Source organism: Cannabis sativa, chromosome 6, assembly GCF_029168945.1.
Source record: "Cannabis sativa cultivar Pink pepper isolate KNU-18-1 chromosome 6, ASM2916894v1, whole genome shotgun sequence".
In the NCBI taxonomy this organism is placed as follows: domain Eukaryota; kingdom Viridiplantae; phylum Streptophyta; class Magnoliopsida; order Rosales; family Cannabaceae; genus Cannabis; species Cannabis sativa.
In genome coordinates, this window is record NC_083606.1 from 11,146,078 (window position 1) to 11,163,548 (window position 17,471).

Sequence of the window (17,471 nt, forward strand, 5' to 3'; positions counted from 1 at the left end):
AAAATAGAAAAAATTAAATAATTTAAAATAATTGAAAAAACTTTAAAATTTAAATTAAACCAATATTCTCACAAATATTTATTATGCATTTATAGTCTGTAGAAGATAAAAGACAAACCTCTCTCAAAGTTAAAGAAAAAGACAGCATAACCCAATAGAACTAAAAAATAAATCTGTCTCAAAGTTTAAAAAAAAAACAAAACAAAAAAAAATCATAAGCCAAGTATAGTATTATAGTCTCATACTTCTCAAGTCTCCCACAAATTAAAAAGTAAACAAAAATGAAATTAAGCAGAATCGAGAAGAAAATATATTTACACTTGTAATCCACAATGATCACCAGTTCCCTATTGTCATTAGATTTTTATAATTTAAGCATATATATAATTATGATCATGAATGACAATCAAAATTATACTACATATATACTATATATACGTTAAAAATAAAAAGGAAACTATATATATTTATATTGAGGTCGAATATGGTGTGAATAGTATTATCATCGCCCCACCACATCCCCGCTTCGGGTGAAATTATTCCCTACCATCGCTCCATTAACCACCAAGACGGAGATCAATCCCCACCCCAGGGGCAAGATATATGGGAAATTCCTACCCCATCAGGAGCGGGTCCCTACAATTATCCATCTCCGCAGTATAAATTTCCATCTCTAGTCGTAACTAACTAATAAATGTATATATATATTTCTTTTTCAATTTTTTAGCTGCTACTACAACAATAAAACTTGTGATTAAAAGTGAAAAAACTCTGATTAAGTATAAATTATCATTCTTATATTATTACTAAAAGATCTGCAACTAAAAATATTAGCCACAAAAATTATAATTTATTGTGACTAAATATGTGTTTGTAGTCACAATAGTCACAATAAGTGTTGTGACTAAAATTAATAAATTAGTGACAACTTATATATGTTGTATTTAAATATTATGTTTTAGTTATAAGTAATTTTTTGTTTATATTAAAAGTCATATTTAATCACAAAAAAATTATATTGTGACTAAAAAAGTGTCACGTAAAAGTAATTTTCTGTTGTAGCAAACATATGTAGGTCCCTCCTCCCCTTGTATTACTATTGTATAGTACATACGTATATAAATACACCACACACACATACAGGGCCCCACAAAAAGGTGTTAACAAGAGATATTAAACAATAAAATGAGCATCCTTAATTATATTTTAGACATATACGTAATTTGGATTCAAAGAAATTCCTTTGGCTATTCCTGATTCCTGAACAAACCCTATATATCAAAATAAAATAACAATTAAGTAAATTTTTATATACCATGACATGATAGTCATCCATGTGTACAAAACAAATATATATATTATAATTTATATTATTGTATAAAATAGTGGCATAATATATATAGTCAAGCCAATCCAAACCAACCTACTCTCAATCTCCTTTGTTGATTGTTAAACCCTCTCTCTCATTTTTCAGTTGCCTACTATTGAACAAACTCCTCTATTCAACCTCCACGTAATCCTCTCTCTTTGATATCATATAGCTATATATATATATATATATATAGACAATAAAATTGTTTATTGATACATATATATTAATAAATATGTCGATGGCTGAAATGTTATTATGTTGTGTATTTGAAGCTGGAAGCATATCATTACATGATATGGAGATTGATCGAAGGCCTTACCATAGATATTGTGGTTGTGCTCTTCACAAGTTCAAAGGTACTAATAATAATAATAATAATGAAACTATAATAAGAAGAGTTTCACTCCCAACTGCTAATAAACCCAAAATTACTGGGTCTCAATATTGCTTGACTATGGCACCATCAAAAGATTATTTTCATTCTTCTGATCTTCTTCGTCATCAGTATCAGATCAAACCACATCATCATCATCATCCTTGAAGACTGATTTTCAAGATCTATAAATATAAATATTTATGTAAGAGGTTAGTAAGGAATGGGGTACGTAGTATTTTTTTTTTCTTCACTAATTTCTCTGTTTTCTGAAAAAAAAAAGAAAGAGAAGAAGAAGAAGAAGATATACGTATTTATATTATATAGATGAATTCAAAAGTTGTATATGTTTGTTTCTTTTGTTTTGTGATACAATTGTAATACATTAATATACAAATATATACTAATCAAAGGATTACATATATTTTAATTAACTATTAATGTGAGTTAGTAGTCCTTTCTTGTGATTCCATTGTGTCCAAATTATAACCCCAATTGTCCCAAATTTCTTTTGTTTATTAATTCTCGAAATTGGTGTCCTGGGATTATGCACAACAAACAGTATATATGGATATAAAAATAAATAAATAAATAAATATATAAGAGCTTTCATAAAATATAGTTGAAATAACTCATTGATTTGTTTTCAAAGCAACCAAGACCATTAGTATAGTATTTTTCTCAGAAAAAAAAAAGACCATTAGTATGTATTCTCTCTCTCTCCCTCTCTCTTCTTTTTTTTTAATCAGCAAAAAAAAAAAAAAAATATGTTCTACCAATAAGTGTACTCATTTTGATGGCATGTTATCATGAAATCTTTCTTTTCACTTTCTTTTCTCCTATTTTTATTACTTAAAAATGCATGGTTAGCTATCCCACACAATGTTCTTTGTTCCCTTTCTCTTCTCTTGCTGTATTCTCTCCTACCAACCAACCATATATTTTCCATTGGATTTTGATATTAAAGGCTATGATTAATTTAAGTATAAATATTTATATATGGACTCTTATTTAGCATGTATACTATAAACTAGAGATGTCATGGATTATGTTGTAATTGTATGTATTAGTATCTTAACAGATTTACAATTTACAAACCGTGAAATAAGGAAAGATCATGACTAAATACAATTGTACTAATATTCACATGAGGTTATATAGTTGTGGTTAACTATATTTCTATTAACTAAGAGACCACATTTTACAAAAATGGAATACTATCTTGTATCTACCTCCAACAAATGAAACAATGATTGAAGAAAGAAAGTAGAAGAAGGGTATACGAGAGAATATATCTTTTTTCTTTTTAAATGTATTAAACATTAATTGAATACAACTGGTAATATAGAATTAGAATTGAATTAAATTTAAATATGAATTAGAATTATAATGGTATAGAAAGTATTTGATTGAAAATGAAAACACTTTTAACCAAATATACCCAAAGGGAAGTTCCCCATTCTAATGTCTTTTTGGCTAAAATGTGAAAGTAGTACAGAAACTCTTAATCTTGGGAAACTTATAAAAATACTGAAATTTGAGTTAATTTTTACAAAAATACTGTTACACGGAAAAGTTTTCAAAAATACTATGTTTTTATAAAATACCAGTAGAACACAAAATAGAACAACTCAAAACAACAGTTAAACAACTAAAAAACACCAGTGAAAACTTAACACAATATACTGCAGTATGAAACTTATAAAAAAACTCAGTAAAAAAATAAAAAAAAATACCGCCTGACAGTATTTTTGTAAAAAAAATGGCAAAATTAGTATACCATGTAAATCTCCCTTTTATTATCCCAGCAGCATCTACGTAGTTTATAGACAAAATTACACTCTATACCCTTTTTATATAGTATTCTTCTATTTTAAATCTCTTTTTTAAAGTTTATCTTTTTTACCTCTTTTTTTAAATATTGTACCAATTTTGTCTTTGTCACTTCAAGATACTCTCCATGCGACTCTCTTATGTCAGGGTATTTTAGATACAATACATATAAAAAGAGGTATATTTCAATTAAATATAAAATTAGAGACAAATTTGATTAATTGATTAATAAAAGTGATATTTTTCAACTTATCGCTAGTTTATACCCTGCAAATGAAATTACAAAAGTCATAATAGCCTGCCCATTTGGTTCCCATTCCTTATATCATTTTTAGTTTGGGCCTTTCATAGGCTGGCCTTTTGTATTGCTAGAGCCCGATTTAGATTGGTCTTGGTCATTCTTTATAGAGCTAGAGCTCGAGTTAACTTTTTTTTATGACATAAAAAATAAGGGGTTTTTCATAAATATTAAAAAAATAATAAAGTTTATATTTATATGGTAGAAATGAATAATGTAAAAAAATAAATATAGGAATAATAAAAAAAAAATAATCAAAATATGAGAAAATGAATAAAATATCATACATAAAGTTGGTAAAATTTATAATAATTATCGTCGGAAAAATTACGGGAGCAGACATTGGTGTTAGAAAAGTCATTGGTGTTGGAAAGGTCATCAGAAGAGTCACCAGTGCTGAAAAAGTCGTCGAAAATTGTCGGAAAAGTCATCAGAATTATCATCGTCATCAGAAAAGTCAATACGAAATTTTTTACTTTTAGACACAACAAAACTTGTAGCTAAAAGTAAAATAGTTGTGACTAATAACAAATCACTATTCTTATGTTGTAACTAAAAAATTCGTAACTAAAAGTATTAGTTACAAAAATCACAAATTATTGTGACTAAATGTGTTTTTGGTCATAATACTTGTTGTGACTAAAACTAAATTAATGACAACTTGTGTCTAAATATTATGTTTTAGTCACAAGTAACTTTTTGTTGTGACTAAAAATCATATTTAGTCACAAAAAAATTTATATTGTGACTAAAGTTATCACTAAAAGTAGCTATTTTTTGTAGTGAGTCACCAGAGTTAGATGTCTCAGTTATAAATTAAAGTAGAACAATTTCTATAACATAATGAATAAAAATAAATAACCCAACCCAGTTATAATAAAAATAGATCTGTTTCTATAACAATGTTATAATGAATAAAAATAAATAACATGAAATGACACAAACTAATTATTATTAAAATAAAACTAGTTTTATATCATAATGAATAAAAATAAGTAACACGCAATAACTCAAATCGGTTACACAATTAAAAAATAAAGAGAAAATCAGTTCTTAAAATACTGAAACATAAATTAAAAACAAAACTAGTTTCACAACAAAATAAGTAAAAAACGAATAACACATGATACCTCATAAATTTTTTTTGTTGTTTTGATGATGTTTTGTTGCTATTTTCCTGTTACTTTTATATAGTTTTCTTGTTGTTTGTTGGTTGTTTTAAAATGACACTAAAAAATGTAAAAAAAAAAAAAAAAATTGAACGTAAAAATGTAATTTTTTTTACAAAAAAAAGTGTATTATGTAATTATCCCTAATTTTTTTGGACTACTAATTAAAGATAATGTTATTTAGAGTAGTTGTAAAAATTCGGTATTATAGGATTTTTATAGTAGACTCTCTTAAATGGTTGTTTAAGAAGACTCTTATTTGTTTTAGCATCCAATAAAATTTTTTAGTCTAATTTTTTTATAGTAGAATATGTTGTAGCTATTTAAAAACACTTATAAATTTTTAAATTTTTTTAAATAATTTACAATACTAAAAATAAAGTCTAAACAATTACTTATCACGTATATAAAAAAAATAATTACGCATAAAACATAATATGTAAATCTCATTTTTGATATTATAAATACAATCAATACCACCATAAAAAACAAAATTAGACTTAAAAACTCACCTAAATTGTCCCACCTCAAATTTGCTCATAGCTTCTGTACGGGTAATACGACTAGTCGTAATGTAGGCATTCATAGAAGAGATCATTTGATATGCACATCTGTAGTTCGACCGACTCAAATGGGTCCCACAACCCAACTCTGTGGCCACCAACGTCCAATAGCATTTGCCCCTCTATGCAATTTGGCCATATCCACACCAACAACAACAACCAAACTCCCCCCCCAAACTACCATGCTCCCTTCCTCCATCCGACCCTTCTCACCTCATGGGCTTCTCAATCACCTCACCCCCGCCCACCCACATTATCTCCCAACACCGCCCCCACCACCACCACCCACGACCCGACCCTAAACACCTCCCTCTCAATTTGACCCGCCGCTCTCTCCTCCTATCCACAACCACTTCTCTCTCCATCTCCATTCCCACCACAGCAACCTCTGCTCCTACTCCTTCTCCTCTGCCTCCCTCTCCGCCGGACACCACTGTCACTGACCGGGTTTTTATGGACTTCAGCCTCTGCCCTAACTATTTCCGACCCGAAAGAACATTTGCTGATGACATCACCTCACTCTGCTCCGAATCCGTTCTTCTTGGTCGGGTCGTTCTCGGCCTCTACGGCCGGCTCGTCCCTCTTACCGTCGCTCATTTCAAATCATTGTGCACCAATACGACCTCTTCTTCTAGTTACAAGGGTACTTTGGTCCACAAGGTTTTCCCTGGTCAGTTTCTCCTCGCCGGCCGCCAAGGTGATAAGCCCGGCGAAGTTCGTCGTCCCAAGGGTTTGGCTCGAAACGTCGAGACTGTGGACTCCAAATCTTTCGCTCTGACGCACTCCAAACCTGGCCTGCTCTCGCTTTGTCTCTCCGAAAACGACGACGATGAGGATATTAAGCTCGACCCAGAATACCGAAATGTCGAGTTCTTGATCACCACCGGTCCTGGACCTTGCCCAGAGCTTGATAACAAGAACATTGTATTCGGTTCGGTACTTGAAGGTAGGTTTCAGACGAATTATTTTTCTGGTAGTTGAATTTTGTGTGCATTTAAACTGATTTCGATGTGTTCTTATGGTGTAAATGGGTTTGGGAATTGATTGGAAAAACAGGGTCAGTAGGTTATTGGGTTTGAGTTGGATTTGGATAAGGGTCTCATGGATTCTGTACTTGAAGTTCAGATTAAGAAGAATTGGCATTTGGGTTTAATGACAGTTACTCTTTTGTAATGTATGATATGGTGAAAATGGATTTGGGTCTGAGTTGAATAAGTCTGAATTACAAGACAAGAACATCTTCTTCCATAGCCAAAATTAGCTTTTTCGATGGTTGACTTGACAGTTGACAGTTTTATAAGTATTGTTCAAAAAATTTCTCTAATCTTTTATGTCCAATTAAAGTTTGATTCGGCAAGAACATGTTCTTCCTTAGCCAAAATGAGTCTTATAGGTATTTGACTTATCAGTTTTATGCATTATTCTAAAATTTCTCTTAGTCCTTTATGTTCAATTATTGTGAAATGATATTGGGTTTGAGTTTGATTTGGCACTTGGATTATGCAGGTTTGGATGTGGTGACAGCCATTGCTGCCATACCAACTTACAGACCAGCTGAAAGGATTAAGCAATTCAACGATTTGGCTGAGTTTTTCGGGGACGAAAGAGCTCAGAATGCTCGTTCGAGCTGGAACAGACCTCTTAAGACTATTTTTATCAGTGATTGTGGAGAAGTCAAAGTGACAAAGCCTTCACTTTCTCCTCCTAGTCTACCTTAACACCATTACACCAACCAAATCATTCATTATTATTTCAAATTTCCCATGGTGGTAACAATGCTTCTTTCCTTTGTCCATATTTTTATTGTTTTGTATATCTTTCTTGAGAAAAGGATTTTGTTCTACTGAGTTTAATGCATGAAGAAATGAAAGAAAAATATAAACCAGAGTTCAATACTATAATTACTGTGGGTATCTGATTATATGGTTACGTGTATGTATGTGTCTACATGCTTTTAGAATTAAAATTTAAGAGAAAATGAAGTGAATAGATTAATGTCTGAGTTAATTTGGTCGACAAAACATATATAACATGAAAATTTACTAAGTTATAAAATTGACTTAAAATTTTGACTAAATAAACAATTAACAAAACAAACATCAACATCATGCTCAAGTAATTTTTTTAATGCACTGATTGTTAGAAAGCAAGATTAACGGTAACTCTCATTTATTGTTATGAAGGATATATTGTTAACCGTACAAGAAGTTGTATCAGTATCAAATCTTTGTCAGATTTATCTGCAAAATCATAAGCAAAGGCTCTAAACTTCAAAGCTATATTGTAGTACAAGGCTACTAGAAATGACAAACAGTGAATCCTCTTTTCTCTCTCCTCTCTTCTTTTTAACCTTAAAATTCTAGGAATTTTAGTTGTTCTCTTAGCTGGGTCACCAAGAGGATGATGCTTTTGGCACATGAGGTGGAGATGCTTGCATACTGGTTCAGGGTTTCCTAAATTTTTGAGTTTGGTACGATAAAAATTCAGTAATGGGAATTGATCGTGCCAAACTCAAATATAAATATAAGTAGTTTGACCACAAATTACCCTATAAATACTGGTGTTTAGCACTCTGTCCTTTGAACTTTTGTTTTGTATTTTGTTTGGGTTATCCTTAGCTTGTTTGTTTATAGAGTGTTGTCAAGACAATTTGGAGCACCATTACTTGTTACTTATTTGCAAATCTCACGAAGGTGAGCTTCCAATTTATGTCCTTTGTTGCTATGTCATGGCCCTCATATCTTTCTTGTAAAGTTCCTTTCTAGGAGGTCTTTAGTTATAGCTTTTGTTGCTCCTTCAATATAATCGATGCGGTTTGCCATTTGTATGGTCATATTTAGGGCTGTTCATCCGATCCAATCCGCACTTTTTTGGTCAAACAACATCCAATCCGCACTAAGTGCGGATTTCATTTTTTTGGATCCAATCCAATCCGCACAATAGCTCAAATCCAATCCAATCCAATCCGCAAAAGTGCGGATTGGATCGGTTACTTTGGATTGGTTACTTTTTAATATTAAATTATTTAATATTTATAAAAAAAAAATATATATTTTTTTTCACATAACTAGCAACAAAATAAAACAAACTATAGTTATTTTATGTCTCCAACAACACATTAAATAAATAAAATAACACATAACAAATTCAAAAGAAGAAAAAAAATTGTGTATATAAAAAGAATATTTAATTTTATTTTAAATTGTATGTAGAAAAAAAATATATTAATATTAAATTATTTAATATTTTATTTTTTTTCACATAACTAGCAACAAAATAAAATAAACTATAGTTATTTTATGTCTTTAACAACACATTAAATAAATAAAATAACAAATAACAAATTCAAAAGAAGAAAAAAAAATTATATATATAAAAAAAAATATTTAATTTATTTTAAATTGTATGTAGAAAAAAAATATATAAGAATATAATATACATTTTATCTATTAAGTTTTGCAATATAATTGTATTATATGTATTAGACTTTTTAATTATTATTTTATTTACATTAAAATGTTATTTGTATATATAATTTTTTTAATTTTGTTATAAATATGTGTGGATTGGATTGGATCGGTTACTTTTACATGTCAATCAACATCCAATCCGCACAAGTGCGGATTTTGAATTTTCCAATCCAATCCAATCCGCACAAGTGCGGATATCCGCATTTTGCGGATTGGATTGGATTGGATCGTGCGGATTGGATTGGATCGGCTATTTTATGAACACCCCTAGGACTCATATTTATATGAGTTTGTGTGGTTTTGTTGTAAAATTTTGTTTCGTTTAACTTTGAATGAATAAATGCACTTTCTTTCAAAGAAAAAAAAATAACAAATAATGTGCTTTTGAAGTGAAAAGTTAAAAAAGTATCTATCTTCTGTATAGTTATTTGTATAAATAAATAAATATATGTTCTAAGCTTAAGGATGGACCCATATAAACAGAACTTCCATTAAAATTATACCATATAAGTTTAATTTTACATTGTCATTACCAAGATCTCAAACACCAATAACAATAGTGCGTGTCCTTAATCATTTAGTATTATTGGAATAAACTTTCCCACCCCCATGAGAAAGTCTTTATCAAAGAGAACTCGTGCTATCGAAAAAGACCTCGTGGTATTAGAAAAAATGAGGACCTTGCGGTGTCTCGCAGTATCAAAAAGGCACCTCGCAATATTTAGTAAAATCACGATTTCAATATAAAAGGTGCGAGCACACACCAATCAACAGAAATAACAGTCAAGTATATTCAAGTGTTCATTAAAATAAACATTATATTTATTTTATAATTGATGTAATCAATATAATTAATAGACCTATCATTATTTACAGCGGCCTCATAATGACCACAATTTGTAACCACAGTCTACTACCTATAAGTAGGTGAATCCTCCTTCGTTCAAAGGGGACTAAGTTGATCTGAATAATAAAAATACAGAGCATGAGATTGCTTTCAACAGTGGACTAGACAGGCTGAGTCCTGTTGAACCACTATATTTTTATGTTTTTTTTATATATTATTTACATACTAGCATATAACTATATACTATATTCTTTGAGTATTCGCATGGTGTTGTCTAGTTTTCTTTGACAACATTTAGTGCTACAAGGAGGGTAGTATTCTAACAATATTCTCATAATTTTTGGAGGAGAATCATGGTGGCGTACCAAATAATATACACAAAATCACCTATGTTCAATCAGACACAAGCAAATAAAAATATGTGAGCAATTTTTCAGCCCCCATGTACTTAAAGACCATCCGAAAACAAGCACAAATCTTCTCCATTCCCAAAGCTATTCAAATAAACACAAAATTTTACAAATTAAAATTCACATCGACACAGTTGTGTATACAACATCCATTTAAGCAATCTAATCGAGCCCCTGTCTAAAAAAAAGAAAAAAAAAATCCATTTTTAGCAAGAAGAAAATATCGAAATATACAATATATTTAGTGAAGAAAGAACGACTCCGCTAACTTAGACTTTGGAGCAGCCCAAAACTCGAGGATGCTCAGGTCTTGGAGCCGCTCAGGTCTTAGAGCACGCCGAGTTTTATTGCTCTATCCTTGAAGCTGCCCAAATTTGGTGGACACTCGAATTTTGGAGTCCCTTAGGCATCGAGGTATCTCGACATTCAACTTTCTTCAAATATTAACGACAACAAGAAGAGTCATTATTGCAAGAATACCAGGGGCAGAATCAAACCATGAGAAGATGGAAGATTGTCACACAATCTCAAATATATAAAAAAAAAATTGAGAGTCACAATACCTTGAAGGATCTCAAAGGTCGCATGAAAATTAGGATAGATGTAAACTGTAGGATCAATGGATGCTTAAATACTCGCACTACTATTAATGGACAAGAGATTTATTACAGTCCGAACAATAAGGGCCTTTGTATAAATTTGGTGGACTCAACGAGAAAAATAACAGGAGGCCACATAAAAAAAAAAAAGAAACCCTGTATTATTCTCCCATTACAGAGAAGTCTCGATACAAAGATTAGTGTATGACGGTGTAAAACCAAAGCCAACGCCACACGAGGAAAATGCAGCAGTGAAAATGAAAGAACGGGCACCATGAAGCAGCAATGAGAATACTTAACGAAAAGAAAATAAAACGCTGCCATCTACCTAATTTATGCTCTCCTCGCGGGAGAAAAAATATTGATTGGAGAATTTCAAGCAACACCTCTATGTTTCAAATCGAAACGACAATGATGAAAGATCAAACTCACTTGAGTTTCTTGATCAATGATAGCTCCATGGATCTCAGCTTCCTAGAAATAACTAGCCATCGAGAGTAGGTGTTCACAAACATTCTAATGAGGTTTTATCCGTGCATTGATGAACTTCTTGGTCGAATCAAAACAAGCTTGATCCGACGCCTTCCCAAATAGTTCAGTTAACTAGTTCATGATCTCAACAGTTGTGAGAGTGTTGGCGAACCTTATTTTTAAGGTATCAACCATGCTAGACAGCATAAAGAAACAAACTTTGTTGTTAGCATTCTGCCAATGCTCAAACTTTTTTCTCATTGTCTTGGTTGCATTCTCACCCAATTGCTCAAGAGCTTCCTCAGTTAACACAAACAGTGAATTCTCATCTATGAGAGCAATATTAATGTTCTCTTTCCATTTGACAAAGTTAGCTCTAGAGAGCTTGTTGTCAGTCAACAGTGACACAATTGGGTTGTTCATAGTCATATTGAAAACTACAAATATCAATAAATAGAAATCAATATAGGTTTAATACAAATTCATACACATATTTGAAAATTAGTAAACTTTTAGTAAATAACAAGAACATGTAAAAATATAAAACAAACACATCTACAAAATTTCGAAGGTTTTCAACTAGATGATATATAGTGTCTCGGTAGGCGAGAGTCAAAGATATCATTAGTTTAATAGAGTTGTCAGCTCATCTAAAATGGATACTATTTTAGCAATCTTTTACTCGATCAAAATAAAAATCTAATGTTGTCCCGGTAGCCGAGAGTCAAGATTATTCTTATTTTATGAGCTTTTACCATTGTTTCATATTTGTAAATTTAATTCTACTTAGTCACCATAGGGATGAGTCTAATAAAATTTACAAAGTACTTATTGTTATCCATTTTGTCCACCTGACATGACATGTCCATGTAAGCCAAAGATAGAGTACATGTGGAGTAACACCACGCCAATAGCAGAACAGAGCCTCCGTGCAAGATATAGCAAAACCGTCAAGTAGCGACTGAAGAAAGTGAAGCAAGCCCACAAGGAGTTGTACCAACATCCTTGGCCGGCCAAGAGGAGCCTATAGGCCGGCCAGGGTGAGCCTATAGGGCGGCCAAGGTCTGTGCATAAGCTGGCCAGCCAAGAAGTGACTTCCGGACCCAAGGAGACTCCGTTCGACCAAGGGAACCTGACCTCTTCAAGGAAACAATGTACAAAGATGTTTTCAACTTAAAAAAGGATGGCCTCCAAACTCAAAGGTTGGTCTCCTCTTGGTGAAGCTATAGTGACTTGCCAAACCCTACAGGCCTTATCCTGCCAGGTCCTTGCAGAACTATGGCTAGCCAGGATTAACCTGGCAGGACCTGTTGGGTTTTATGCCCTAAATAAAACTCATTTCAATATAATCAGATTTACTTATTAATATAGATCAGAAATAACATTTAATGTTGCATGGTTCACATGATTTATTTCATGATTATATGTATATAATGTATGAATTCATCTGAAACCCTTTTCACATACTTGATCCTGTTTATTGTGTTGTCAACACATTGGAAAGTAAACATGACTATGTGAATAAAGTTTCCTAGATTTATCAGACACAGGGTTTTACTGATATGATAATCTACAACAAGAGTTTACTTGCATTTAGAGAAATGCTATGTTCTTTCCAGAACATTGGTTAAAGTAAAGCTCAGGTTGGATGCATGGAGTATGCATCGGAAGGGACCGATATTGAACTTTGACTTAGATTTAATTAAACTTACCGTAAAATCTATTCAAGTCAATATCGCCTAGTTGATCCTAGATCAAATGTTCTTAATCCTGTTATGATTAGGCTCAATCTTGAAAGGCTATTCGTGTTCTTTGATTTGTTAGTTAAGCCTACTTTTAGGTCAGGGTGATACGTACATTTTGGGAACACGGTAGTGCAATTGAGTGGGAGCGCTAGCATAAACATGGAATCTATAGCTTCTATCTGGCGAATAGTAAGCAAAGGATGATCTCCTTCGAGCTTGACCAAACGAACATAAATGGTGGAGTACTCATTTCACATAAGCTGAAATATCATTTATACGGGGTCAAGTATTTTAAGGATAAAATACATAGTAGGGTGTTATGGTAATCTAATCCCTTTACAGTGTAGATCATTCATATAGAGGATCATTGATCACATTAGGATTATAACAATGGATAACTAATGATGCGTCTATATGGTGGAACATATAGAGCATTCTATATACTGAGAGTGCAATTCTAAGTTCTATGCGTGGATTCAACGAAGAATTAATAAGTTAGTGAATTTTAGTGCTAAATTCTTGATCTACTTATTGGAAGCTCGATTATATAGACCCATGGTCCCCGCACTAGTTGAGATAATATTATTTGTAAGACTCATGTAATTGGTTTTGATTAATAAATTATAATTCTCAAATTAGACTATGTCTATTTGTGAAATTTTCACTAAGTAAGGGCGAAATTGTAAAGAAAGAGTTTTAGGGGCATATTTGTTAATTATAATACTTTGTATGGTTCAATTAATAAATATGATAAATGACAATATTATTTAATAATTATTTATAGTTATTAAATAGTTAGAATTGGCATTTAAATGGTTGAATTAGAAAATTGGCGTTTTTGAGAAAATCAGATGCAGAAAAGATAAAACTGCAAAATTGCAAAAAGTGAGGCCCAAATCCACTATGCATGGCCAGCCACTTTTGTAGGCAATTTAAACTGATATTTTCATTATTTTAATGCCAAATAATTCAAATCTAACCCTAGTGGAATGCTATAAATAGATAGTGAAGGCTTCAGGAAAATTACACTTCTGATTCAGAAAAACCTGAGCCTTCTCTCTCCCTATCTGGCCGACCACTCCCTCTCTCTTTCTTCCCTCTTGAATTTCGAAATTCTTAGTGTAAGAGTAGTGCCCACACACAGCAAGTGATACCTCAACCATAGTGAGGAAGATCGTGAAGAAAGACTTTCAGCAAGAAGGAGTTTCAACATCAAAGATTCAGAGAAAGAGATCCAGGTTCAGATATTGATAATGCTCTGCTACAGAAAGGAATCAAGGGCTAGATATCTGAACGGAAGGAGTCATTATATTCCGCTGCACCCAATGTAAGGTTTCCTAAACTTTATATGTGTTTATTTCATCGTTTTAGAAAGTTCATATTTAGGGTGTTAATCAACATACTTGTGAGTAGATCTAAGATCCTGGTAAAATAATTTCCAACAGCTGGTATCAGAGCCATGGTGATTGATTTTCTTGCAAGAAATTTGGACTTTAAAACGATTGTTTGTTTTTTTTTTGATGGTATCATGTTGTATTGAGTGTTATTTGATAATTGATTGGTGTTTGTGAATTTTTCGTAAAAAATAATTGAATATCTGTTTCTGGAATTATTTTTATTGGATAGTATGGAAAAAATTAAGCAAATTACTTTTTTACAGAACTCAATTTTGATTTAATTTGAATTAGTTATGATTTTTTGAAGATTCGAAAAAATCGGAGTTGTGCTGAAACCCACATGCGCGCGCGGAAATCATGCACGGCATGATTCCACTACACAAACTCGCCCATGACACCCTCCTGCGCGCGGACGGGTATGCACTGCATCCCGTCCGTACAACTTGCAATTTTTTCGTTTTTCTTCGTTTTTTCATGCTTTTTCATGGAATTAACTTCCGATTTTTTGTGTAGTTCTGTATTTATACTATTACTATTCCTAATTCAATTCTAATTATTATTATGAATTAATTTAATATTTTTTAAATTTAATTCAAGATATTAGTGTAATTTGAATTTAAAAAATAGTTAGTATCTATCTTATTTGCTTAATAATCTATCTTATTTTTAAAATTTGATTATATCTTATCTTATTTTTAAATTTAAGGTCAGATTTTAATTTTTTTTTTAAATTAATTTTTTTTTAAATAATTTGACCTTATTTAAATTTAAAATAAGATAACTATAATCATGTAATTTTTAAATGAAGTAAGATATTTTGCTAACTTTTAAATTTTGTTATTTTATTTATTTAAATTACATTTAAAATCTGAAAAAGATATTCATTTATCTTTTTTAATTTTTTATTTAATTTTTATTTATAAAATAACATTTAAATTTTAAAAGTAGTTAGTAAATTTTGAAATGATATTTAAGTTGGTTGAAACCTAATTTTTCAAAATTGTAGGTTTGATTTTAAATTTAAATTTTTTTTATTTCGAAATTTTTTCAATTTTTTTTTAAAATTTTCGAAAATAAATATTTTATTTATTTAAATTAATTATTTCGAAATTATTTATTTATTTAAAATTAAATAAATCCTACATCCAACTATCCAGCTAACCTTGTTGCAGGAGTATATGTTTTAGCTTGTGTGTAAGTTTTCAAAACCTATTATTACTTGATTGCAAATAGCCATGGTTACTTTTTGCCAGATCTAATGATCTGATGGCTCCCTTGGTCAAGTAAATAATTTGTAACAGGTATATTTACAATCTTCTTTCATCTGTGTATGACCTAGCAACATGATAGGACCCATCCAAAATGTGCCTGTGTGAGCCTATGTGTTTAATTTCGTTATAGATGCATATAGGTTGTTGTTGCTAAATAAATTATCATAGTTCTTGATAGATTTTATTTAGGCCCATTTAGTTTTTGGGCCTATTCAATTAATAACAGTTGTTAATTTTAAGGTTAAATTCCTCTCTTTTGGGCCTTGTGTGAGAGTTGGGAGCCATAGTAGTGGGTACGACATACTGAACCCAGCACCCCCTCACATGAACCACCCCAATTGTGAAGGCCCATTTGCCTGATTTGAATAACTGTACTAGGTTAATTAAACTAGTTTAACCTAATAAAATTGATTAGCAACATAATTAATTTCATTTATTTTGAAATTAATTTAAGAAAATTATAGTTTAAAGAATTTTATATTCTAAGCTAAACTATATGTATTTTCTTGTATTTAATTAAATATAGAATTATAACCATCTACATTCTTTCTGAAGCTTAATTTAAATTTTTCATTATATATTCCTATCTAAGTTGATATTTAGTTATCTCTAACTAATCAACTTAAATCTGAATATCTTTTGGATTTAAAATTTCAATATTAAGTTGAGGAATTTTAGGCATTGGTTATTAAGATTCTTTAGATATTTTTTAAGTTAATATCTTTTCGAATATTAACTTAAAATAGAATATTTTAGATATTTTTTAAGTTAATATCTTTTCGAATATTAACTTAAAATGGAATATTTTTTAAATTAAGTGGTTACAACTTAATTTTTGATATTTAATTAAATTTAAATTTAAAAATATTTAAGTTCTAGATTTTTTTTCTAATACAACTTAAATTAGATATTTTTTCAAATTTTGTGGAAAAGATACTTAGTCAAATAAGATATTTTCTAGATAGTTATTTCTAGACTACATATTATTTCTAATATTAGATAGGAAAATATTATACATTGTGAAATTAATTATTTATATAATTAATTTCGGTACAATTTATTTTAAGTATATTTTTCATAGTATTAAACTAGAGATTAATAATTAAGCCTTCTCTACACTTAATTATTTATTTCTTGAATTTAATACATTTAAAAATTAAATATCTAAGTTGATTTTCATCATGATACTTAAATATTTCTTTTTCATGACACTTAATTAAATAGAAAATTATTTTTAGTTGAAATTTAATTTTCAACTAAATTTAAATAATTTTCAAAATATATTTTTTCTTTATTTTATTAATCAAATTTTGAAATTGCATTTCTTAAATGCTAGAATTTCGAATTTTATTTGAAAAATAGATTAAAGTTGTAAATTATTTATTTTAATTTTGGACCAACTTAAATCAATTATTTTTTCATTCATTGATTAATTTAAAATAGATGAATTAAAATATATTATTAGAAATTGAATTAATTAGTCAAAGGAAAATGTAGATAGGTGATATTTTTGCTTAAAGTATTTTTCTAGTGTATTTAATTAAATAGAAAATTAATATTTAAGTTGATTTTCATCATCATACTTAAATATTTGAAATTTTTCTTATATATTTAATTAAATAGAAAAATCATTGTAAATTAATTTTATTAATT

General features: G+C 30.2%; 1 protein-coding gene and 2 long non-coding RNA genes across 3 annotated transcripts; 2 read left to right on the top strand and 1 right to left on the bottom strand.

The window, feature by feature from the left end:
• The first annotated feature begins 1,160 nt into the window (after window positions 1–1,160).
• On the top strand, window positions 1,161–2,175 carry LOC133038768 (uncharacterized). The gene is made up of 2 exons (XR_009688281.1): window positions 1,161–1,728; window positions 1,878–2,175. It is a non-coding gene; the product is annotated as an uncharacterized LOC133038768 (long non-coding RNA).
• On the bottom strand, window positions 1,584–5,696 carry LOC133038767 (uncharacterized). The gene is made up of 2 exons (XR_009688280.1): window positions 5,558–5,696; window positions 1,584–1,930 (listed from the first exon to the last, which is right to left on the bottom strand). It is a non-coding gene; the product is annotated as an uncharacterized LOC133038767 (long non-coding RNA).
• LOC115695819 (peptidyl-prolyl cis-trans isomerase CYP28, chloroplastic) lies at window positions 5,562–7,509 on the top strand. The gene is made up of 2 exons (XM_030622901.2): window positions 5,562–6,554; window positions 7,115–7,509. Exons 1-2 carry the CDS (start codon window positions 5,825–5,827, stop codon window positions 7,324–7,326), a joined length of 942 nt encoding a protein of 313 aa, XP_030478761.1. The 5' UTR covers window positions 5,562–5,824; the 3' UTR covers window positions 7,327–7,509.
• Window positions 7,510–17,471: the final 9,962 nt, after the last annotated feature.

Excerpts from the sequence above, each read along its gene's own strand:
- LOC115695819 (XM_030622901.2), top strand. The coding sequence starts at position 5,825 with ATGGGCTTCTCAATCACCTCACCCCCGCCCACCCACATTATCTCCCAA. Across the intron at positions 6,555-7,114 it reads ATTCGGTTCGGTACTTGAAG|GTTTGGATGTGGTGACAGCC; the intron begins GTAGGTTTCAGA and ends TGGATTATGCAG.